The 27946-nt window shown below is 36.3% G+C and overlaps 1 protein-coding gene across 1 annotated transcript in view; it reads right to left on the reverse strand.

Moving 5' to 3' along the window:
• The window catches only part of CDH2 (cadherin 2), a 110857-nt gene that overhangs the window by 27246 nt on the left and 55665 nt on the right, over window positions 1-27946 (reverse strand). Inside the window, exons 3-5 of the mRNA XM_053467477.1 lie at window positions 5423-5649; window positions 790-933; window positions 177-332 (exon numbers count right to left, since the gene is read on the reverse strand). Coding sequence (XP_053323452.1) covers window positions 177-332; window positions 790-933; window positions 5423-5649 — 527 coding nt within the window. The remainder of the gene's footprint in view (window positions 1-176; window positions 333-789; window positions 934-5422; window positions 5650-27946) is intronic.

Raw genomic sequence — 27946 nt, forward strand, 5'->3', positions numbered from 1 at the left:
GTCATTTATTTAAACTGGTGTTCTCCTGCATTGCCATTCTGTGTTCGGTATGAGCAAACATTATGTTTTATTTGAAGTGCAAAAGTACACTGTCGGCTCCACGTGACGGCAATGAAACAGCATTAGGGAATACGAAAAGGATAGTTTCTTGTTATATAATTCAAATGATAACTTACATGGAAAGTGGCAATTTGTTCCCGATCCAAAGGCTTTGTCACTGAGAGCTGTCCTGAGATTGGATTGATAATAAAGACGCCGATTGGAGGTTGGTCAGCTCCTGGACCAGTAACGCTGTACCGCAGAGATAGGCTTTTATCACGGTCAGACCTGATCTATATGCCAAAAGGAAACAATGTTAAACCAAATGGAAATATTACAGCGTTACTGTCTGAAAGCCAATAAATATATTCAAAACAAGAACCATGTGGAGTACTGCTGAAGTAAGAAAGCCTGCGTATATGGAATGTTTGCCCTGCCGCGGGGAGTAGAGATACGGTTCTCTGCAGACCAGCAGTTACCAGGTATGAAGCAGTTACAAACAAAATCAAGGAAAATAAAGGACCACAGGAAGATCATAAAAAAACTTTATGTTGAATTTTAGCGTATCATTTCTATAACAATCGTTTGTAAAGAAAAGGATGAAACCAGTTTGCCTACAATGGACGTGGGCTTAGAAAAAACTGTACAGTGTACACAAAAAGGCTTTACAGATATATATAAGCCTTTAACTTCATGATATCCAGACACCTTGGGGTAAAAGCATTTCTTGTATTCATATTCAATACTTACTCTAACTAATTCCTGAGGAAAAGTTCCCCTTGCGTTTTCTGGCACATTAATCGGTGGGATGACCCAATCCCTCTTCTGTCTTCGTAGACTTCCATTGTGCTTACGTTGTGGAGGGAATTTAATTTCTTTAACTTTATGTGAAACCTATAATAGTCAAAATAATAAAAAACAATGATCAACATTTCACTTTTTCTTGGGCCCTTGAGTACATTAATACATAAGATCTGGTCCGCCTAGAATTTATTTACTAAGCGTGGCCTCTGTTTATAGTTGAATCCTGGGGCCATACCATTGGGATATGGAAAATATCTGCAGTAAGTGTAGTCATACTTAAATGTATTTGATTGTTGCATTAGTTTGCTTTATGGCTGCATTAGTAAATGATTACATATGATTTTTTGCTTACTTCCCATTTCACTGACTTGTCCATGTTGGAGAAAGCCCAGGGTGCCCACATTAACGAATGGGGTTTGATCTTAAAGCATTGTGTCTGTAGAGGTTCCTAATATAAAGGCAGTTCTTTAGTGGAGTAAATGATGGGGCCCCTGCTTTTTATTAAAATAAAAATAATAAAATAAAATTTGACGTGACTTTTTTTATCTCTTATGCAAAATATAATGGGTGCATTTTAAAGAAAGAGAATTTCCATCTTGCTGGAGATAAAGTATTTACATTGCATTACATTCATTCATTGTATGGTGGCAAGGAAAGGGCATAGTTTCATCTATCCCATCCAAAAGCAAATAGGTACAGATTTTATATAATGCTCTACCAGAAGCACACAACCACATGGATGACAGGTCTGTTAAAACACATTTCTGAAAATCCTGATGGATTAAGGGCACAATTGGCACCTACAGGGCTTAAAACATATTTGAACAGCTCTGCTACAATGTATATATGTTTTTGCTAATACAAGGAAAATAAAGTGCTGTAGCGTCCAGGTATAGAAATGGACTTGCTTCATGTGTTACTCTGACTAAGGTATATGTGAACTCTTAAATCATGTTAGTTGTTGCGACTCTAATTCAATGACTATGGCTTTGGTTGATGCCAGGGTTAGAGAATATACATTAGAATAATTAAAAAATCTACTTCAAAACATTTCCTTGTTATTACATCATAGTATCTGACACCAGGATAACTTCCGCTTTAGCTCCTTTGAACATACAAGAATACTTTAACCCAGTTGCTGGGTCCTACTAACCGCATTTTAACCAGCTACAGTATATGTAAAGGATATTATAATTAAGCGCTGTGAGAAAAAACTGGTTTATGGCATAGTTATTCAAATAATGTTGAAATACTCAACTATAATGTTAGACACTTGTCTATTAAGCTTGTAAAAAATGAATTTGTTTTCTTGAGTCATATTACTGCCCAAGATGAGATCCCAGAGTTCAAGCAAAGAGATAAAATGATTCTTGGGTATGCTAAAATGTCATAGGAGTTCCAAGACACATTTAATATGTACTGGTAAAGAATGTCTCAAATATTTATGACCCTATTAAATCCCACAGTATTAACTCTGTAATTATTTTAAACCTGTGTCAGGCTTGATGGATGCTGTGGATGACCCACTTTGCATGCCAAGAATTAATCTTTCTAAGGAGTCATCCCCTTTTTCTGCTTTTTTCTATTGCTGTTATGTCATACAGTTATTTTTTTTCCCTGAAGTGTCTCATAATAAAATGAAATAAAAAATCAATTTTAAATGGAATGCATGCCCAGAGGAAAGAAATATATATTTGTAATACTTAGAAAATTAAGGAAGGGATTTCCTATAGCTCGCTGGACAAGACTGCATGAATCTTGAAGATAACCTTGCATGCAAATAGTAGAGGATGCCAGATTTATCTTTACAATTCAGCACTGATTTTAAACTGAAGATATACAGCATTGGAGGAGATATTTTATAAATAGTCAGATTATATTAGCTCTTCTGCTATGAATAAGGTAGACAGATAAATAGATAAATGAATAGGTAGCTAGATAGATCAATAGATAGTTAGATTGATAAATGGATAGTTATACAGACACATTGTGTGTTTGTGCAATGACATAATCCTGCCACCTGCTGTACCTTAAAAATTGTAAGATGCTGCTGAAATTATTACAATTGTACATTTTAAATGCATGTTCCAAAATACCAATGTTCAGATGTGCTAAACATGTTTTTATCTGAGTATAATACCATAGTATCTAGTTCTAATTTACAAATACAATGATCATAAAATATTTTTTTTCTTACTGAGATGTATTGATTAAGAATTCTATAGACTATAAAAGCTATTATTATTTTGCGGTATTTTATCTTTGAACAAAGTTCTGCCTCCTTTGTTTAGCTGTTTTCCCTGGCTTTGGCTGTTTCTTAAAGCAGTTCCATTAGGATATGTGATGGCATCCACTGAGCCAACAGGAACCTTAAACTACCAGCCATAATTTCCAATTTACCTTCCCCGTAGAGCTCAAAAATTACATATTTGCCAACAGTCCTAACACATTCTAACAGTGGGATTCACAAGTGCCTTTTAGGATTTATTTTATAAGTTCCATTTTGAGCCTTTGCCGTATTAACACTTACATTATTTCTTTAAAGGGTGCTGGTTGGCTTTGGTATTTTTGCTGTATGTAATAGTCAATAATGCTCAAAGTCAGATTTACGGCACAATGTACGGCTATGCAACTGCCTAGTACAGGGGTGTCCAAGTTTTTTCTGCAGTGGGCCACTTCATCAGAATTGTATACGTGCGCGGGCCGCACTCATTTTTCACTGTGACAAAAAATATGGCCTTTAATAAAATATGCAGATTAAAATAAAGTCTGTTAGCAATCACACTCCTATCATGCCAAGTCAGCCAGTACATGCTGGTACAGGGTGGCTGTAAGTGATGTGCAGACCCCATACTGCTGGCAGCATCACTACACAAGGGGGGCAGCTAGCTATGTTTCAGCATGTACTGGCTGACTTGGCATGATAGGAGTGTGATTGCTAACAGTAGTCACAGTCCCATCATGCCTAGGTTCCAGCACTTACACATCCATCCAGTAAATACTGGAACCTAGGCATTATGGGACTGTGATTGCTGTTAGCAATCACACTCCTATCATGCCAAGTCAGCCAATACACACTGGTACAGGGTGGCTGTAAGTGATGTGCAGACCCCATACTGCTGGCAGCATCAATACACAAGGGGGCAGCTAGCCAGGTTTCAGCATGTACTGGCTGACTTGGCATGATAGGAGTGTGATTGCTAACAGCAATAACAGTCCCATCATGCCTAGGTTCCAGCACTTACACATCCATCCAGTAAATACTGGAACCTAGGCATTATGGGACTGTGATTGCTGTTAGCAATCACACTCCTATCATGCCAAGTCAGCCAGTACATGCTGGTACAGGGTGGCTGTAAGTGCAGACCCCATACTGCTGGCAGCATCAATACACAAGGGGGGCAGCTGGCAAGGTTTCAGCATGTACTGGCTGACTTGGCAGGATAGGAGTGTGATTGCAAACAGCAATCACAGTCCCATCATGCCTAGGTTCCAGCACTTACACATCCATGCTATCAAACACACACACATTTATTCATATAATCATTCATTCACAGATTCATTCCCTCAATCACACACACTCATTCAAACACCCTCCCCACCCCCTTACCTGGACTGCAGCTCCTCGATGCTGCTTACAGACTTCAGCAGGGGGCGCGGCCTCCCTCTGCCTTCTCTGCTAAAGCACAGAGGAAGTAGGATGTCACGTGAACTCCGCTTCCTCTGTGTGCAGTCCAGAAGACCCTCCCACAAGTAAGTAGCAGGGCTTGAGGTGCGGCTCGCGTAAGAACGGTTGCCCTGGCTGCCGATCTGACGCGGGCCGCACCTCGAGGTCTCGCGGGCCGCATTTGGCCCGCGGGCCGCATGTTGGACGCCCCTGGCCTAGTAGGTTACGCCAAGTGCCTTCCCACAGCCCACAAAGGGTTTACAATTCCATAGCCTCTAGTTTGTATGATATAGATTAAATCTAATCAAATGGAATGATTGATGTGTTTTACTAAAAATCATAAATGGAAATATATGTTAATAACATTTTAACTCTGGGGTTGGCGGTTGTATAATGTACAGGACAGTACTCCTGATGCCATGACCAAAGTATTGCACCTTGGAAGGAGTAGTCTCAACAGCATTACAACTGAACTCCAGGAAATCTGTTGTAAATTAGCATGTCCTTGGTTTAAACACACAAAAATAATTTTAAAAACTCAAAATAGAGGTCCCCAGGACTCTCTATAAACCATTGGGGGGGGGGGGTGCGAGACGATTGCCTTCATCTTCTGCAGGCAATTTTTTGTGTGTTTTGCAAGTGCTAATGCTAGTGAATGCCGTGCCTTCAACACTTCTCCCCCCCAAAATGTGTCCTTTTCATGATTTTTATTTGCCTACCAGAGGACTACTAGATAAAAACTCAGCAACCATTACATCATTGTATTGCACTTTTGTATAACTTTGTTACGTCTCAGTGTTTCTAAAGGAAAATTTGTACTTTATTTCAGCGTATATGGTTACAGAATATCTTTGGTAACCCAATACTTGGTAAAGTATCCACAGAATACATACATAAATGATTATAACATACCTGAAGTAATTCTTGTGCATGTTGAGGCCTTAATGCGATTTTCACTGTCACGTGCCAAATCTCCCTGGTATCTTCGTCTTGGGCATACACCAAAAAACTGGTCTGATCCAGAGAAATGTCAAAGGTTCTTGAGGCAAATATCACCCCATCGCCATCGATCCGAAAATCTGAAGGGTTGCTGGTCTCAAACTGTATCCGCCGGTCAGCACCACAGTCTGTGAACTTCACTGCAGAAAGGAACCAGAAGTGAAGTCAGCTTAATAAATAGTTAATCGCTTCAAATATTCTGCTTCTCTTCTAAATTATAAATACGTTAAATAAATAATAAATAAGTTATTAAACATTCAAATTCCGAGACTGCAGATTATTAGTGTGTTCTCTTGTGAAATGACACTGTTTAGGCAGTATGACACCTCTTTTATCCTGTTTCAATTAAAGAGGGCCAACTGATGAGCCGATCGGTTCACACTGGGTTCTTATTTAGTTGGGTTACTAAAACACACATTCCAAAATAAAACAGTAAAATAGCATTCAAGGTATTGTTCAAGAAAAACTGTAAATCTATGCATGTTACCTATGAAATAATAATAAAATACTAGGTTTCCATTTTAAACCTGACAAAATAATTCTAGCGATCTGTCCATGGAACCATGATACATATGACTGGCAGGAAGATAAACGTGAAAATCTACACATTATACAATACCTATGCTGCTGTCTTACAGACAATAATTGTATTTGAGAATATATATATATTTATATATATATATATATATTTGTTTTAATTTGTACCCATTTTATATACCTGTATATTTATATTTCAATAAAAATTATATTTTAAAAAATACAACATTGTTCAGATGGTAAACTAGAAAATATACTAGTGCTCAGGATGAAAATACTTTAGTCTACAAAATATAATTGCTCAACTATTATCATTCTAGTACCAGTGTATACATTTCTATAAATCCTGCACTTGGTTGGATGGAGCGACATTGTCTTGAATATGAAAATATTCTCCAATGAGCAGTTAAGAGTTCTTAGAACGTGTATGTATGTAATATATAGAAATGCTGAACTACGCAGGATTGTAGCTGATCTATCACAAGAAATAGAAGCTTTAATCGAATTAGGAACCATTGTGAGGACGGCAAAACAAGAACCTTCAACTAAATTACTTCAATATAAACAAAGCTGGGATCTTTATGAGTGCCGGGATACTTACCCAAATGGCCTACTTCAACATATTACCACTACTTATCATTCTAAATATGGGAACTAGAAGCTGCGGTGCATTTCTAGACGACTTCTTATTGATAAAAAGAAGGAAAAAAAAGATTTGCTACAGTAAGTGCGTTTTTCTCGTAGATGAAACCTAAGTAACTCTTCATCAACTCCCGGCTGGAAAATGAATGCAGTTTGAGCGCTTAATCTACAGTGGGTTCTTATAAGGAAACATTAAAATGGAAGAGACAGTTAAATGTGTCACACTGCAGACAGTGGCTTCCATTCTCTTAACAATGTGACCTTACACAATGACCCCATTTGTCAAGGGTATGTTTTTTGAAATACAGCAGCTGGGTAAGGAAACATATGGAATGCCGTGAATTAACCTTTTGCTGTTTCGAGCCAGAAGGAAAATGCATTTGCAAAATGATACAGCGGATCAACGGTTCAGTTAGATGAAGTCCTCACTTTAGATGGAGCCCCTGAACAAAAACTATCTTGTGCTCCTAAACGTCAGAAGTCATTGTTTGAAACAATCATTTGTCTGTACCCAGGTATATACACTAGCTATTGACAACAGGTCCAATTTTTAATTAGAATACATAAGCATGTGCCTGGAGCACCCTAAAGAAAGGGGATACTATAGGTTGTCAACAAGCAGCCAAATGGAAAAGGTTACTATTTCTGACTATGGTCCGTCATCTACTCATTCATATAGGTTAATATGGCAATATCCAAACAACTGCTAAAGGGAGTTGACAACTGGATTAGGGAACCTAGGTCAAATGTGGTTTAACAGCGCCACAACTTGGATTACAGCTCTGTATCGAGAAATTATAAAATACAAATAATTAAAATTCATAGCAGGGTGCCTTGGGCAAAGAAAAAAAAAGGCTAACAAGAAAGGGTATTGTCTAATCTTAAAGGCAGGTGGCAACATGCTGTCTGCGGAGCATGGTCTCTGCTTTGAAATGTCACGTTCTGCGTGTTCTGTTACAAACTATTGTGAATGACATAATATCTCTGTTTCTTCAAGGGGTCATGGATAATTGCTGCTACTATTACAGCCTTCCATCAATTACATATGTTTCTATAGGAATAAGCTATGTATTTTTTAGAACAATATGTCACCTAATGATTGAAATTAAATTTATTTCTGTATATTTGTCTATTTTCTTAAAAACAAAATAAAAAAAAGTTCACATTCTACATTGTGTTTTATCTACGTCTTTTCCCAGAACAAACAAACCTACTTTGAACATAGGTGGCTTTTTTCATATAAGCAAGATAACAATATATGGGGGTTATACACGGGTGAACCAAAACTAATGTGTTTATGAAAAGCGGGTAAAAAAACCAGCAAACAAATGTAAAAAATAAAAATAAAATACACAATGAAGATGGCTAGAAAATCCTGCATTTGGAGATGAAGGAGCTAAAGAATGTTAAAAAGAGTTTGCTTTTATTTGCTTCCTGGAATGTTTCCCTTCAGAATCCTTAAACAACAGTTCATTAAGCATGGAATACATAAAGCCCGTTAGGCATAATGTAGAACTAAGAAGCAGCTTTGAGCAGAAATGCCAGCAGCTAATGAAGTGGAGAAAAGCGACAATGAAACTGTTTCTGTTTTGAAGCAAAGAAGTAAAAACAAAAAAAACAAAAAAAATAAATAAATATATAACTGCATAAAGAACATAAATCCGGAGAGAAAAAACAAATAACTAATAAGCCTACAAACCATTTTTATCAGAGACAAAAAAAAATCTGGATGTCATGATTTGAGATGTCCAATTTCATAGCAGACTCTTCTAAAAAATAGAGGGATTAATGCCATTCGCTCTAGCATGCATTCTAATAAGCCCAAAAACGAGAAATGCTCGCTGCTTCATTGATATTCTCCCTCAAGGCTAGAGCACAATATGAAATTCAATGAAAACTCTCTTTCATTTGACAGCACCCTGCGAAAAATGCATCAAATTGCTGGTGCCCTGGCAAAATTATGCTCTTTGTGCAAGGAATGGCCATTAACAAATTACACAGAAGTCTAACTACCCATAATTAAATTACTCTGACAGAGTACAGGTTGTGCAGCAACCATTGCTCTTGTATTCTCTCGGTGAAACGGGAGATTTTTTTTTATTAACCCATAGTGCACCCCCGAGGTTTATAGCACATTACACCTGCGGGTATAGTAGATGCAGAATGCACTTAAATCGCATAAGCTATTTACCATGGTATGTGTGCAGGGACAAAGACGTTCTTCCTGTTCATTTCTTTTGAAGCAGATTCAAAAACTGCTATGAAAAAAACCCAAACCCCATAATCGGAATGTATCTCATATTATGGGATTCACTTATTTATAAACAATTTGTGCAATGCTTTTCACAGCTCATGGGGTATAATAAATACAAAAACATATTAAACAAAATATAAGGTTTGAATATACTGTATATAAAATTATTATCAAGCTGTATGTAGCTGTAATTGCTAGAAGGAGATTGATCAAATTTCTAAGTAAGGTTTTTTGCACACGTACATGTGTTATATATATATATATATATATATATATATATATATGTTGCTAAAAATCTATTTCAGCAATTTTCAGTTTCCCAATGCATTACAGTGCCTTGGTGAAAATGTAATAAACTGTTAATAATAATTGAAAATAATTCTATAGGAAAAGCATTGTTTTCGTCTTCCAGAAGATGAGTACCTTTTTATGATGGACACTAAAACATATCGACCCACTGCGGGAAGGGTGATATTAAACAGACTCAAGACCCCAGCTGCAACTATGCTGGGTGTTAAGATATAAAATGGAATGGTATCCCAGCCAATGGTGGATATCTTGCAGCCCATTCCATATATTTATATATTATACCTTAACTTTTAAAAACTTATATCAAAACACTGACCATCAAAAGAGAAAGGAAGAGATCAGGATATAGAGGGTCTTGTAAGGTAGACAGGAGGGAGCAGGTAAAGTATATTTTACTTGAATGTTAGATTTCCTTAAATCAACTACTAGGAAATTCCATCTCTGTATATATTTATATAGAGATGGTATTATTTATTAATGCATACCTTTAACATTCAGACCGAGTTGTATTAAGGAACACTTTAATGTTTCGTTTCTGCGAGACTGGAATGAAAATCGAGGCAAACTTTTTTTTTACTCTTATTTAATGGAAAAGCCTATGCAGCTTTTCATACATGAATTCTGCCCGTCAGCAAAACACAGATTTGGTGACTCAAACAGAGCCCAAATTACATTTGATTCACTGATCCCTTTTAAATTCTGTCCCTGTCACTCACTCACGCAATATCTATAGATATTGGGGTAATAAATAAATATAAGAGTAAATGAAAAATTCCTTTTCCCTGTTCTTTTTGGTCAATTTCCTGTAACAGAAGACAGGTGTAGATATTCCTGCTTATAAGAAAAGTCAATGTATAACAACTTTTTTCAGTGTCTTATTAGGCAACTGAAAGTTACATGAAACAACATTAAATATATGAAAGGTTTCTTTTTTATAGGAAGGGCTATTTTGTAACAGAAAAAAAGAAATCTTACAAACAGGAGGACTAGCATTTTTTCAGATTTCTATTGCATACCACTAGATTTTTCACGGATAAGACCTCATACACACTTGCCAAGTGGCACTAATGTATACCCAGGGGCTTTATTCACAGTATATATAGGAAGCATGCATAAGAGAAAAAAGAGTGAATTACAGCAAATTTATTGCGACACATTTGTCTGTCGTCACATACTACACCACAAGTCATTGTCACAATAAGTTTGCTGGTATAAATTACCTTTTTTGATAATTGTATAATTTGCCCACTGGTAAAATAGAAACGGACAGGTTCTTGGCAACCCTGCTACAACCATAGTTGATTTTACTTTGCCTTTTACACCACTCAGCATGTTTCAAGGAATGTCGTTTTCAATAAAAAGACAAAAAAGGCAATTATTCTCCATTATGTAATTCTGCTGAAATGTCGATGTGAAAAAGTATTCCTACAGGCTTACAGCAAAAGCAAGTAGACATTCAGAGAGAGTGAGAGAATGAATGAGAATGTAAGGGAATGTGAATGAGTGTGCGAGTGGGAGTGAATGATCCCAAAAAATTCAAATGACAATAGGGAGCGTTTTGCTTATTTTCATTTGTTTTGCGGGTGGGTTTGCCACGTTTTCAGAGATTGGTACACATTTCGTATGTATTTGCAATTCATACCAATCCGAATGCTCAAGTCTATTATATATAAGATTATGAGTGACAGCACACGACATAGCTGTTAAATAACATAGCTATTTTAAAAAATATACGGGTTAAACAAAGAAAAGCAGACATACGTGCCAGGGATACATTGTCTCACATATATTCCCAAGGTATGGACTAGTGTCATGGCTTCTTCAGATGTGACAAGTGACAATGTCTTTGATCATGTTTTCTAAATCATGTTAAACAACAAAATGATCGATTCTGATGCATCTAGTTTGCACTGGGGTATTAAATTTAACCCAGAGAATGTTTACTCTTTGGCTTACTTTTCTATTCCTGCTCTTTATATTTCCAAAGTGTATGACCTAATTTTCTGTATTAACTGTCCACCCTCAACGCTTTTGATTCCCTTTGTACAGCATCTTCACTTGACCTCAATACGTTTTTTTCCCATGTTCCTCTATTGTGTCCTTGATGGGCAATGTTGTTTGTGCTGATTATTCTTCCCAAAAGTACAGATCAGCTGTTATTTCATGGGATTGCTGGTAAAAATGTGACTTGAAGCAATGGTTTGTGACTGGTAACCAAGTGCGACAGTGTTAACAGATGACTGTGCAAACTGCTTTCTGATATTGTGCAAAATTGTAATGGATTTGGAATACGATCACTATTAACCAATTGTATACTTCTTGTAGCTAACACTAGACATGGCAGTCTATTAAACCATCTTATAGGGGTGGAAATGAAATGGAATAACACAAATAATATTATCCCTCCTAATAATAACTAGATTAATAACCTCCATTAAAAATAGGAAATAGCACAAAGTACAATTAGTTACACAAAATGTGATTCATTCATAAATTCATACAATATCTCTAATACATATAAAGTATTTCAAAGCTACACTTTGAGTTGTTGCATCCTGTTATACGGTTTGCCAAGTAAATTATCAACTTCTTCAGTGACCTAGAACTTCCTAATTGTGCAGAATACAGTAGAAGTGGACAGAGAGCTTCAATAATTCTTATTATTATTACTACTGCATAATTTAAGTAGCATAATGATCATTTCATTGTATTGTTAGCTGTGCTGTCCAGGCTTAGCCATGACTATGGATGTTATTAGAGGATTTGCTTTTCACTGGCTGTATTAGTTGTGTAACTTCATTTATATTTAATATTTTGTGACGTGTTGGACTAAAGAAATCTATGCTAAATTTAGGGGCAATCTTGATGTTTCACCAGCTATGAAGAAATATGAATGTGTGTATATTGTGTTTCTGTCTATATTTGTGTCCATATTACATACAAATGGTATCGGATCAGCATTTTAGCCTATTTGCTTTTGGAAGGTGCTTGCGATGCACTTTGGAGAGAAGTAAAACAAAACAGAATATTCTTTGATATAACATTCTTTTGAGAAAAGTTGGCTGGATAAACTAATAACGTAACTCTCTGTGGATGAAATAAACAGATTAAGGCTACAGAAACACAATTTAAGATTTGTCACTCCTTTAATCTAAGTTCATGTATGAGAACTTCTAGAAAAGAAAATTCTTTTAAAATATATCTATTTATAATCTGCACAGACCTCCACTAAGGTACGCTTGGGATTATGTGATTTAATAATAGCTATTTCAGAAACAAAAGGTATAACGTGTATGAACTGGAATTTATTTTGATTCGGGTCCAAAAGAAAAATTGTTTTTCCTAATGAGAGAGATTTATGACGTATGCTATTTATCAGCCAAGACACAAAACTCTGGTCACAAATGGCATGTTAAAAACTCAAACAAAAACGTGTCAAATAGGGTTAGCTGTTTGGAAAGAGAAGATTGTTCTTTTATCTCCTTTCAGTCTGTAAAACCGATAAGAATCAACTACCAATTATCGAATCCAAAAAAAAAGAAAGAAAAATAATAATTCCAATGAAAAATGCGCACCTTAAAATGACAATGGGCCTTTTGTGAAAGTTTGTAAAATATATTTCTCATTTAAATCTGAATGCAGCCTATGTTTATGGACTACAGAATTTAAGAAAGTAGCTAAAAGAAACATTTCCAAAACGCTTTAACAATACAAAAAGCACATTAATATTCGCATATTAAAAAATGTAAATTATTGAAACTTCTATTTCATGGTATCTGTAGATACATGCTAGACATATTACTTAGAATTAAATAGCAATAATTAAGAATGTGCTCCATGATAAACAAAAAAACATGAAATATTATAGTTAATTAAAGTGCAAAGTGATTTTTTCTTTTCTGCTCACACCTTCTATCCGGTACACATATATACTTCATTTTTTCTCTTTTCTAGATAAATACAATTTTTCTCTACAGGCATTACCCTTTTGTAACAGCAGGACTAACTGCATACACTCCAACATTTTAAATGGAAAAAGAGGGACACATTTTAGGGTGTGTATCTATGGGAGGAGGCTTTACTAAAGCTTACCTTTTTTGATAATTTCCATAGCTTCTTATACTTACACAATTTAAAAGATAAATATTTGTTGTTGTTTACAGACACATTAACATTAGTGGTTTCTACAGCTGTAAAATTCTATCACACAATCACTCCCATCAAATATTCTAAGCACCCCCGTAAGGTCCTTCCTAAAAAAAGAGGTGTTTATGTGATTGGTATAGTTTAGCAGCCTCTGCTGTGTCCTGTATCGTGGACAGCCACAGCTGGACAAATTTCAAGACCTGGATATTCATGGCTCCTACAGTTTTAATGCTGGAGCATACCCAGGGTCCTGTCTAGATCTCCACGCTCATATAGCAGTTTGAAACCCCAAAAAATTCTGCTAAAATTTGTCAGGAACTAATTTGTAAAATGAAAGACCATACAGAATTGTATGTGTTTCCTGAAGTCGGCCAGTGAGGTTGGCAGTGAAGCTCTATTGTTTCTTTATGACACGTTTTGATGTGGACTGTAAGATCATTAGTTCTCCATGACGTAGCACAGAAAATGACTTATCAGCTGAAATATAACAGTAAAAGCTTCCAAAAGGGGACAAAAAAACTTGAGAGGCTATTAATTCAAGACAAACAAAACACTTGACATTAGTCCAACTTTAAAAGCAAATCCTATTTTTTCCATGCATCATCCTGAAAAGCACTTTCAAAGGTCCAAGGATACTTGTTGGTCACAAACAGAAGCTAGAGAATGACTTCTCTTGTTAAATGGCTTTGAGGGTACTAGCTTTGTGCCTTCATTTGCTTTATAAGTGATGTTGCTAAAGTTTAATGTAGATTGTCTCTTGATATATATACTGAAAATCTACATCTACAAATCAATGAGGCATCAAAATGGAGGTACTGCCAAAGTCATGTCATAGGATCCCACCAGCAACACAATACACAAAATAATCTATTGTCACTTTCATACAACAAACTGTGCCACGGTTGGTGAATCCCTACATACACGTAATAGCTAAACAGTCCAGCACCCTCTTATAGTACTGGGTACCACCTGCAGCTGTTCTACCAGGTTTAAAGTGATCCATTTGTAAGGGTTCTTCTCCATGGACACCCATCATATGCATACCCAGGCACAATATTATGAACTAAAAGAGAATAAATGTGAAAAGATTATGGTTGTATAAGTAAATAACTATTTTGCGCTAAAGGAGGTATTCAGATTTCTAAACAACTGACCTCAACTTTTGTACAGTAATTTTTTTAGTGAGAAAATGAGAAAAGATATTAAATAGAACTCGCTATATGCTAGGAAAATGTGAAACTAGTTTACTTTGTATATTTAACGCAATAATTCAGCCAGAATTGGCAAGGCGTAGTATGTTAATTGGTAATTACAACCCACAAGTATGTCAGGATTATAGAGCTAAGAATCAAATAAAAACTGCAGTAGATGAATTAAGTTATAAAACCTTATTATCTAAACAGAACATTCAGTGGTTACCAATAATTCAATATGACATTTTACTTACTTCTATATTAAAAACAAGAAATGAGTATAATGATCTCCTGTCTATGCATACAGAGTTAAACACAAAATTGAAGAAGCAGCCCATGTTTGCTAAGCCCTCCCTCTTGGCACTGAAAAAATATCTGTGGCTGTGACTTGCCCAGAATGAGGAAGGGTAACACGACTCACTCGCTCATCAAAAATGTTTGTCCACATCAGGAATTGGAGCAGTCAAGAAGAATGGGGTATAAAGCAACATGAAGGAAGCATTACAAATGAAGCTGGCTTAGATGAGGAAAGGAGGCGAAAGGTAGAGGGAATAGCTTACAGAAGCCATGAACCAGTCAATAAGGAAACCCCACAACAAAAAGAGAAGACTAATTAATTTTAAAATGCTCTAAAATTTTTGAGAAAACAAATTGTGCAATCTACAAGCTGCCATTCAAGATGACCTGTGTCCTAGTCACTACTCTTGGAGTGAGTGAATTGATATATACCAAGCTCCACAGAGTGCATTAGGACCTTTGATTTGGTTGTGAATATTTTACTTATAGTAGGCAGAAGGGCCAATTCAGACAAATTTTTTAGTTCGCTTTTGACTGTTTCTTTTTCGGGCAACAAATTTTCTTCCCTGCCCGTTCGGTTCGGCTGAAAGTTTGTGTGCCCATATTAACACTCACTCTCGTTCTCTCACATTCTGTAAGTGTTTCCCTGCCTTCACTGCCAATCACCACTGTATCTTTATTTTTTTTATTTCTATCTTCAGTATGCTATCTTCTTTCTCTGTTAGGACATAGCCCAGCGGGAACTTCTGCCAAAGTTGTAGGACTGTGGAGAGGACATCATCGCATACACTGCCATTTTGGCAGAAGTTCTCACTGGGTTATAGGGAGGGAAGATAGGGAGATAGCAGATGAAGATAGAAGAGAAGGGAAAAGATGCAGAAGTGGAAGTGATTGGCAAAAAGCAGAAGTGGAAGTGGTCGACAGAGAAGGTAGGGAAACATTTACATGAGAGAAAAAAGTAAACGAGAATAAGAGTGGGGGTCTGGTCTTGTTTTCGAGGCTTAGTTCGGATTGCCAAATTTACTAAAATTCTATAAATTTGCAATCTGGATGAATCCAAAAGCATAGGTCTACTAGGCAGGGCTCTTAGGAATTTAGAATTAACGATTCCCCACCTTAGGTCCCCTGCAAAATGGGACCTAGGGAGGGGAGTCTGATTACATATAATGATAAGGAATGATACAGATATAGTATTTCATTAGGCTTTGCTACTTTCATCTTGATTTGCCTTCTTTATGAGTTTTTCAGAGAGGGAATTGAGCATTTCTATCAGAGAACCCAAAGATTACAGGAAACGAAAATCCTTTACGTTCAATAAAGCAATACACTGCAACCCACATTTGTTTACCAAACAGACTAGAGTGATATAGGGGAGGGGTGCCTGGCCTTAAAGCACAGCCATTTTATGTTTAATGTTTGTTTAATGAACGGACGGGGGCATACTAGATATTTTGTAAAATCATATGAATTGGTAGATATGTCCAAGATAACGGCTCAACCTTTTCAGTAAACTAATAAAGTTTTAACTACAAAGAATAATGTCTGACATTCACCACAATACTGTCAACAAACCCAGCAAGTTTATAACACAAATGCTGTTTGAATTCATTTAATATATTCTGTGCAGAAGGTTTAAGAATCTGACGTACTAGCACAGACTGCCCCCATAAATAGTCTCTAATAAGTCTATCACTATTCAGGGCGACGGAGGGAACAATTACAGATATTTTCACACTACAACTTCAGGAAATGCCACAAATATTAAAAACAATCATGTAATGTTAACTTCTGAAAACAAACTCCTACACTGCCATCTATCATGTAGACTTATGAAACATTTCCTTTAAGATATAAATATTAATGTTTTCTGAAAGGCGCTGCCAAAAACAGCTTTCAAGAAGGGAGAAACGTGTATTTTAATATAATATTTACATTTAAAAATATGCATAGTGTATCCGATACTTCGCGCTCTATATTTCATTATACTGGAAAATATTGTCTTTTTTTATTGTTTGTTTTAATTAAATGGTGGAAATACGTCATAGGGCTATGGGAGTAATATCTTTTTCTCTCGCTCCAAGAAATGCTTTGGCAATTCACTCAGTCTCAGTTGTGGACGCTGAGCGAGAAATGCTCAATTTCTTTGGGCTCTAAATAAGAAATGCTGGTTTCCATGCATAACCGGAGTTCCTTGTACATGCCCTCAGGCTTGCTGCAGCTTTAACCTTGCCCTAAGGAAAAACCACTGTGAGCTGGAGCAAATCGGTGTGTATTCCAAATGACACTAACCTATAGATATCATTCTGTCTATCTGCGCTGAAATAACGATGCAATTAATAAGGATATGGTTTAAATTGTAAAATGTACTATGGCTGTCAATTTAGTTCAGTTACTTGAAATAATATTATCGTTGGTGAATATATAAACCATGCACAAACAAAGGCCCTTTCAAGAATCCAAATGCTGAGGACCATGGACATTGTGGTCAGCCAAGGAAACTTACTGCAGCAGATGAAAGACACATAATGCTTACTTCTCATCGCAATCAGAAGTGCCAGTGTCCAGCAGTGCCATCAGCTCAGCATTGGTAGAAAACTGGTGGACCCTGATCTTCATGGAGATATACATATATATATATATATATATATATATATATATATGAAACCAAAGAAAAAATGGGCACTCACGGGTCTTTGCAGTAAAGTGCATTAAGCACAGTGTTTACTGTCGGAATAATAATGCTCATTGTAGCTGTATGGTCCCTTTAAATTCTCATGGTGTTGCTTTTGCAAATATATGGAGGGATTGCGCAGAATTGCCACACTTTGGCTTGGTTAACACTGAGGGCAAGATCTCCCATTGATTTACTCACAGAGTAAAGTGATATTTTCCCCAAGATTTCTGGACTCATAACACAACAGAGGACTAGTAGATTTTTGTGTTTTCCCACTGTAGACTGCCAATGGAATAGAGGTTTTTAAAACTATACTTCTATCCTTGTGTTTAATTGAGCTTTACTAAGTGAGATGTTCAAAGTGGTTACTGCCATGTTCAGATAACAGGGAGGTACGGGTACATACTGTTACACTTTCAAGGCCTTTATGGCATTTTTTTATTAAGGTTTAGACTGGCCAGATTTGGTTCTACATAATATAATCAAATATTAATGTTTAAAAGTCGAAATATCAAAATGATTACAATCCATCAAATTATGGAACTTTATCACTTAGCTGTGGTAATGTGGTTGTAAATGGTAATAGAAAAACAATTAATGTCTCAAAGTCTTGATAATTAAGAAATGGTATGCTCATAGCATTAGCTGATTAAGTATAACAGTATGTGCACACAGAACAAATGATTTACTGTTCAGCTAAACTGGCGATGCGTGATAGGTTATCAATGTTAAGTTATGCACAGGCATATAGGGTCATTTGTTTTTACATAGCATCACTAACCATAGGTGGCCAGTTGAGAAGATTACCTCCAAGTCAAGTAAGTCACAAAAACCATAAGAAGCTAACATAAGTCATGTACTGCACTGTATGTACCCATATATTTATCTTATTGAGTGTAAAAAGCACATAAATTGACTACATTTTTGCATATGCTAATGTAGGATAAGTAAGCTTGTTATGAAGATACTGTACTTTCAAATAAACATCAATAGGTTTCATATATGATGTGCTATGTGATGGATTTACAGCAACAAAAGGGGAAGGGGGCCTGTTTAGATTAGATGTAATTGTCTGAAAACTGTAGCTAGGGAAGTCATTACTGCAAATATACATTTTTATAAATTAACCTTTTTTTCCAGCAATACAATGCTATAGTTGGATAACCGTTTCATACGCAGGCAGTCAGTTGTAATCTGTTAGAGAGTTGGAGATATGACAAATGTGGGTAACCAGGTAACAGGCTAAAAAGTGTAGAAGAATTGACCCCACGTGTCAAGATATTCTAACATTAAGCATTTCATCTGTATCTTGACAAGTGTACAATGAAATATTATTAATGACTATGGAAAATATTTGTTGTCCATTTTTTTTTACCAGAATCAGGAGGCTAAGGGTAGCAATCAGAGAGGTGGAAGCTTCCTGTCTGATGTCTTCGATTCACAGCTCTGGGATTCACCCCTTAACTGTTCTGCACCTGGCAAAGCACTATTCTATTTATACCCTGGGTATAAATAGATGTATAAATGTATATGGACTAGAAAGTATAGTGTGTCTACTTATACAATATCGTTCCTCTGCCTTTTGGCTCAGATCAAGTGAGTACCTGATAGTCTTCTGGGGTTATGGCTTGGAGAGCCTAAAGTCCTGAAGCTGCTTCGTTGCAATGTGCGGATTACATGATGCAGTGATATGTTTTGACACATTGGTAAGAGCACCATGCACCTCCGGACCCTTCATGGCACTTTTTATTTTATCTGTCACTAGCCTTTTAGTTGGATGGCAGTGCAGAGAATGTTTATGACACCAGCCAAAAGGAAGGGGCCTTAAAGGAACTTGTTTTTCTAGTTTTTGCCCTCACAATACACCTTTTTTTTTGCACTGTGCACATAAGCTATTTATTTTTTTATTTAAGAATTTAATATAAACCACTTACCTTTGTACACTGATATGGGCTCGGCGAAGCCCAATTCTTCTATTTTGGTTGGTGAGGAGTCATACCCTTTAGTGGTCACCCCCTTCCCTAGTCTTTTGGGTGGTTCTTCTACTAGGAGGGGGAACAAGAAGATCCTGGCCTCCTGCAGGCAATTGGGCAGGGGAGGAAATGGGTTGTATATCCCTTGGGGAGTGTGACCTTAGAAGATTATGGAATCCCATTTCCATTTTGACCCTCAAATGGACCCCTTGGCACAATTCATCTTTGTGAACCTCTGGGCTTGAAAAAAAAGGATAAGACCAGTGCATTTCTGATGACTATGGAATAAACATATATATTAGCCCAGTGGTGAAGTGGCAGAATCATTTGTGCAGCTGACTTAATAGACTTGGTAACACATAGTGGGAATTAGTAGTTACCCCTATTGCCACTTAACATTACACAGTGTGAATATAAAAAGAACTTGGAGACTGCTAGAGTATGTCCATAACATTCCAACTCTCACTATCTTCTAAATTATTTACAAATTAATTATATAGCATTGCTGTTTTATTGCTACAGTTTATCATTTACTGATTCTTTTTATTTTCATGGCTTATAATAAAAAGCTCTACAAAACATTAAAAGGGAGAAAATATATTTTAAGTTATATTAGTTGATAAAAAATATCGATTTTATGCTTGTATGACTTTCAGCTGCTGAATTCCATGGTTTTAAGGTTTTTAATATTTTAATGTCGAGAATACCATTTAATCAACTATACACCCTAATAGATGTAATGTTTTCCAATAATGTCAATATTGTTTGATTCAAGGTGTTTTAACTTTCCTTTAAAGAAAAATAACCGTGTTGTTCTTTTTGGCATAGCTTTTCAGCTTTTTTCTTCATACAGATGGCTAAGCAAACTGCCTGTACACATGTTTCCTGTCTTCTTTCCCTGTTATAATTGACTTACAAATATAAATTCACTGTAAACGGTGGCGGCACCCTGTGGTGTCAACAATGTTTCCAAGACTCTGAGGATAATGGGACATATTTACCCTTTACTAAAAAATCAGGAGAATTGTTACAAACATCAATGACCAGTGTGTGCCTCATGCCATGCACAGTTCACCCAAGTATTATTTAGTCATCAATATTTAACAAATTGACATTTGAGAATTCCTACTTGAAATCATTTAATATAAAAATAGAAGACGCAGGCAGCAGTGACATCATTGACAAAAGGAAATGAGTAGGATACAAAATCGGAAATTAAAGGTTATTTAGCTCATACAGGATATTACTGTTATTAGCGGATAGAAAATAAATATATTAGCCACAATAAGGTAAGGCAGCTCTATTGCTACCCCTTCGCTGCATAGCCTGTACATGTATGGGCTTACAATGCATCGTCCTTAACGGGTTTAAGGACCACCTGTTGTCCTTAAGAGGTTAAATATTTTCACTTGGTTACTCAGCAGGGATGTTATAGAAGAACTAACTCTGAGGTCCTCAATTTAAAGGGAAAATGTCTTTGGTAACTGTCGTTCACACGTTATATTTCAAACATATATTTAAATGTAAATGCGCTCTTTAAGGTTGTATCAATAAAAGCAGTAATTGAATATGTATCCAGTAAAGGTCATCTGTGACTTTCTTATCTACCTTTAAAAAAAACTAATCATTTCTATCCAGTTCTAGTTTAACCTGTTCATTTATTTTCAATTCCTAACTATTTCTGCAGACTGCATGTACACTCCTGAAGTCAGCAGCAGAATAATAATGGAGTAAAATCGTACGTTTTAATGCATTTTGTATACCAAAAAAAAAGATGTAAGTAAAATAAATGTTTGTGTGCTGATGCCATTCCAGTAAATGATAACAGAATGCCAACTAGGATCAGTGAATCATATGAGGCATCAGCCAAACAGAATGTTTTCGCTTTACTTATTTTCAATCACTGTTTGCTATCCAGACAGTGAGAACTTTTTACATCACCTGGTGGCAAGCGCCTATTGCTTGTCTGCTAGGAGTCTTAAGTCTCTGGCTAAGTATTATTATTATTTATTGTTTATTATTTTTTTGTTGTTTTTTTCTGCAGCCTTGTACAATGAGTAAACAGGACATAACGAGTAATATATAACATAACAATTTCACTTATAGGAACAAGAGGTTTCAAATGAGCTTACGATGTAGAAGCGCACTTGGAGCTCCCTCTCCGTTGTTAGGTTCAATAATAAACCCAGTGAAGCTCCATCTGTGCCTCTGGCATACATTATTCTACAAAGAGCAGGGTGCCATCTTTACTAAAGAAGGGCTTTATACCCCTGAAGAGTGCTCTCTCCTGAAATAAACTTAAATAATACGACATAACCGCGTCTTTAATACAAATGTACTGCTAGAGAGACACATTTGTAAGCCTCGCTCTCCTACAGAATACCATAAGTGCTGGTGGTTACTCGAGATAAGACTTAACAAATAATGATTTAATACAAAATATGAGGACCCTAGATGTTAAGCAGGCTTAGACGTATAGCTCATGATTAAGTGGAAAAGACACAGAAAAGAGGAGCATAAAGTCATAAACCGTAATCAGCACTCAAACAAGATCCCTGATGAAGAAACAATTACAGTGAATGACTATCTACATTATAATTTGACATACAGATCCTTTAAAGTACTGTTGCAAAAGCTATTGAAGAATTACTATAAAATCAAAAGGTATTGTTGTAAACAGCAAAAACGGTGAACATTTAGCATTTAGTAATGAATATTTTGCTGGTTTAAAAGACAAATAAGGTTTCCCATATACAATATAGGGAAAGGGATATATTCTTTATACAGACAGATGTGTACATATTCTGTATAGTAACTAAAAAATGGACAGATCACTTTTTCCCTATAATGTAAAACCATAAACATGATGTCTATGAATTCACTCTATTATTCCATTTATCACATGCTATTATATATATATATATACATATATATATATATGGATACAGCAAGGATTTGCAAACGTTACCCATGTGATGTATAGTGCATTTTTTTATGCAGTGCCACTTATCACATTCAATTACACCGTTTCATTAACAAATTAAAATGCAAGCATACATTTCCACGAGTCATTCTCATCAGTTAAAAAATAAAAGACACAACAGGGGTCCAGGAAGTCAAAGAGCTATAGCTCAGACTTGTTAATTAACGGACGGCAGCAGTGAATAGACATAGAGGGGAACTATAACATTCTCGCTGGCTTTAACAGAACCTGAAAGCATAACACAAACTCCTTAACTGCCAGAACGGACCATCACAGAATGTAGCACTAATCTCCCAGGAAATGATTACCAAGTATCCTTTGTATAACAACACAATTTTTAAAGGATATAACTCATTTTGTCTATATGCATATTGCTGGCCTTACCATAGGTCTCAAGTGATATATAATAATATAGAGTATACATTAAGGATTTACATTTAGCAATCATGCAATGTTGTAAAATTGGCATATTAAGTTGTAGATTAGATACACTTTGTGAAACAATGGGTTGTGAGGGCCTTGCTCAAATTTTATACACCATATGGACTAAAGTATTGGGACACCTGACATTACACCAACAGGGACTTTTATGACATTGTATTTTGATTACATAGACATTAATGTGTAGTTGGCCCCCTTTTGTGGCTATAAAAGCTTTCACTCTTCTAGAAAGGCTTTCCACAAGATTTTGTCCCCCTCAGTATTCCAAGACACTTTGGCAAATGCTATGCTTCCAACTTTGTGGGAACAGTTTGGGGAAGACCCTTTTTTATTCTAGCATGAGTGTGACCCAGTGCACAAAGCAAGGTCCATAAAGACATGGTTGGATGAGTTTGACTGACCCGCACAGAGCACTGACCTCAACCCCATCGAACACCCTTGTGATGAACTGGAGCAGAGATTGCAAACACCCATGCAAAATCCATGCCTGACCTCACACATGCTCTACTCGCACAGAAACACTCCAAAATCTTGTAGAAAGCCTTCCCAGAAGAGTGAAAGCTGTTATGTCATAAAAGTCCCTGTTGGTGTACTGGTCAGGTGTCCCAATACTGTCGTTCAGATAGTGTATACAGATATTATCTCCAGACTCTTGTACTGTGGTGAAGTCCATGCCTCCAACAACTGACACAAGAACATTCACATCCACAATGGGGCAGTCATTCTGTTTTACTCTGTATTCCCAGAACACATTCAGCTTTTAACGTTAATCAGGAACTCTGCATGAAAAAAGGTTCACTACAGTACACTACAAATAAGTACGTTGTGCACTGACTTTCATTGAAAGACTGAAATTGCTTTATAAGAATTGATTTAATAACAACTATGGGTAAAGGTATATATTGTTATAAATCATATATAAGGTATCTCAACAACAAAAAGTAAAAGAAAATAATATAGAGGAAGACTCAAAAATGTTGGAGACCTAGTCGTGAAAAGCACGGCAACTATGAATAAAAAGGATCATCTCGATGTTGACCTCAGTCTATAGCTCCCTATACCTTACTTAGCATATCCTTTACTAAAGGCAGCGTCAGTCAGTGAATTATAATCGTTTACTGATTAAATCTGGTTTCCTTTATGATGGTCAGTTTCCTGCCTTTTCCGTGGTTTTAATTTATAATGCGGACAGTTAGTTTCCATGGAGACGGGTCTCTGTGAAAAACATTATATAAGGTAAACAATATAACATTAATATTAATTAACTTCAAATTATATTAATAAGCAAAATATAGAGCGAAGGAAACATATTATCATCCAGCCATAATTTTTTATATGTACTGACCCATAAAATATAAGAACTTGGTGAAATCATCACATTTCACTTTTGTAAACAAATTTAGTAAGAAGAACAATGGTGAGCATCAAACCGAACAGATAATATTCATAAAATAATACAGATCTGCTCTAACTAGACATAAAAACGACTATTCTTACTGGCGATATGAGCAGGGTTCATATGAAGGTCAGCATGCAATTTATCACAGATACACATAAACATGCAAATTTTAAAAGACAAGTCAATTTTTAAGTTTATGATATCTGTTCACTTAGCAGAGCTTGAAATTGAGTATATAAAATCATAAATTATGTATCACAGATATATGTGGCATACCGGGTTACGAAATGATCTGCATGCCAAACAAGTAAAGACAGGCCTCGATGCTCGGTTTATATGGGAATTATCGGTACCTTGTTGCTATGGATATTCTCTTTGTACAATACTCTTATCCAGATTTTGGGGAAACAATGTCACCTATCTACAAATGCCAGGCTGGAAAAAATATATGCATTTACAGAATCTAAATTGGTGTCAGGAAAGGGCTCTCTTTGAAATCAATGGAAGTGTTGCGCATGTGCATGGGGGGCTGACTAGATCCTCACCTGCAGCATTTGCAGAGCCTGCTCCGGATCAGACTGGTGGCAAGGATATAATTTTATTATTATTATTTATTTTTTCCCTTTGATACAGTACGAGGCAATGTGAACAACCATTGCACACAGGGGCAGATATACTTGCTTACGGGTTCAGCTCTGTTGCTGAAGGCTGAGAGAGTAATCCACGTAGCACAAGTCATGGCAACTGCAACTGTTGCGTCAGATGATCCGTGATGAAACAGGTGCCAATAGTGGGACTGTTCTGGCCAAATGATGGCAGCTGGCAAGTACGATCTCACAGTCAATACCCACACACCTAAATTGCTTCCTTTTGTTTTGCATACTTGTTGTCCTTCTGGTCTTTATGTTCTATTGATGTAATATTTAATGAAATCAGGTTTTGAAAAGCATATTAACAAGCCACGGTTTGGTTTTACATCAGTACAAACAGAAGGGCCATTTAAATTCCACGGTATACCTAAAGATCATTTCTTATGATATTCATATTTTGAAATGTCACTTTTTTGATGACTTTGGTATTTTTTTTTTTAGAATGCCAGGTTGCTGTCCTTTCTGCAGCAGCTGCAGATTGCTGTCACACTGCTAAATCAATGCGCCACTGTCATGCGGAGTCTGCATACACATAACACTCAGATAGTGCTGAAGACACCACCTTTCAATCTTCGCGGGAGTTTAGTACCAAAGATTTGCTCTTCCTACCTAAATGCTAACATCATTAAAATGCTGCCAGTAACACAAAACCCTCCGACAAAGTCAATAAATTAGAATTATAGCCAGACCACGTCTTATATGTTATAATATGTTGTACGTTTTAACCTCTTGACAAAGCATCTGGTAATTAAAGCTTAATTATTGATATACTGTGACATTTTTCAAATGTTATGTGTAGTGCAAGCCGCACATTTTTTCATCATATAGATTTTTTTTGGTATCGGTCAGGGCAATCTTTGAAATCAATGTTTCTATAAAAAAAAAAACACTACGCAGGGCTAAAAACCGCTCACCTTTGTCTTCCTACACCAGAAACGCAGATAAGGCCCTGCTTGGCTAAACAGAGACTATGTATGCACCAGCATAAATTGACTGGGTTTATTACGCAGATAAATGGATGAAGATTCCTGAAGTTGCTTCATACTCATGTCAAATATTTTATTGTGCGTGAAAAAAAGCTAAAAACACAAAACGAGTAGCTCAAATCTTCAAAATACTTGTGTATAATGTAAATGATGACCTCCTCCCCGGAGCTGTGGTGTAGCGGGACCCACTCAACTTCACGATTTCATAAATCCATACCCCCAAAAAGCAAAAGGACCGCCAACGGTAACTTACGGAAGAACAAGATGTCAAGAAAAGATGACAAGAAAGCAATCCTTGGACAATAAAATATAGCGCAGGATAGATGCTTGACGCATTCAGTCTGAATAATTAGATAGCCAGGCTGCTTTGAAATAAGTATATCTAATGCGAAATGTGTCAAGCGTTTAGCCTGGTCCTGTATTGTGTCTATCCTATCTATATGTGTATCTATAAACAGACAGATAGATAACATATATATATATATATATATATATATATATATATATATATATATATATATATATACCTGCCCACAAATATATTATAGGCTTGCAGTGTCTGCTTGAGCACTTGTGTGGTCTTTGACTGTTTCCTCAAGCATTTTTATTTTGACCACATAACAGATGCTGAAATATAGATGCCAGAATTAAAAGGCCTTTCCTGGCAAATTCTACCAAAAAAGGTTGACTGTCTAAACGGCACTGTGTTATTCAATGAAACCACATAGTCCTATGTTAGTCACAAACCACAAAACAGTTAAAACCCTTGTGATTAAAGTAAGAAAGTAACACTAAGTGAAAAATGAACAACCTCGATTCTGCTGTGGAGCACCAATCTAAAAAAAGAAATAAACACTTCAGTTTTTTTTATTTCCTTAAAGACAAAAAAATAGTATACCACTTAGCACAAAAGAAAAAATCTATGGCACTGGCAATTGGCAGCGCTAGCAGTATTTAGTTTCAGTTCCTCTCCAAATGTTCTCATCACATCAGAATTCTTGATTTCTGTGGCCTTGCAGAGGTCCAGTTTCCATCTTTTGTGTTTATTCACGAAGGATGGTAATTTAGGTCTAATTAACGGAACTGATTCACAAAGACCTTTTCTCTTTCAGACCCCATTTTACTGTCTGAAACAACCAGTAAGATTGGGCTTTTTACTCCTGTTCTTCTTAGGCTTTGGCAACACAATGCTGTCATTGAGGCATCCTGCTTTGCATACAGTCAGAGGTCTTGAGGTTATCCACAATGTGAAATTCTTTAGACAGGATGAACAATAGGATTTAACAGCATGCTATCAAGCTTTAATATTTCAGCTAAACAGCTATGTTTAAGTCAGCAAGACAACTTTTCTCATCCTTCAGAGTCTTCTCCACAGCCCCTACTGTACCTTTGAAATGCTATCCTTTTGCCAGTCGGTGAATTTGATATCATGCTTTATAAGGGATCAATTTCCATGCAGCAGAGACAAAAGCCGAGATGAAAGACAAGTCAGAGCGCAGAAAGGACTTTGCATCTTGGTAAAGGAAAGCATGACAAAGCAGTTCTGCTGCTAAGGCACATTTTAAAAAAAGGAGCACGTAATGGCAAAACGGCAAAGCCTTTTGGTTAGGAAACCACATCTTGCAATAAATAGACTAATCTCTATTAATAGTCACAGGGGTGCCATGCTGTGGATAAAATAATTCATAAAATATTAGTTAAATAGGGTGCCAGGTTAAGGTTAAAATATTTAACGAAACCATAGCTAAGACTTGACATCTCATAACCACTATCGACCCAACGCTAGACCCCCTTGTTTATGTTACAGCATCCTGTTATCCGGGATATGTTTTTTAAAAAAGATGATTCAAAATTAAGATGAAATATGTTTAATAGATATTTAGGAGATGTTCTCCATGAATGATTTCAAAGGGAATCACGTCAGTATCTGCAATTAAGTTCTTTTAATGAAAA

This window comes from Spea bombifrons, chromosome 5 (genome assembly GCF_027358695.1).
Source record: "Spea bombifrons isolate aSpeBom1 chromosome 5, aSpeBom1.2.pri, whole genome shotgun sequence".
Classification (NCBI taxonomy): domain Eukaryota; kingdom Metazoa; phylum Chordata; class Amphibia; order Anura; family Pelobatidae; genus Spea; species Spea bombifrons.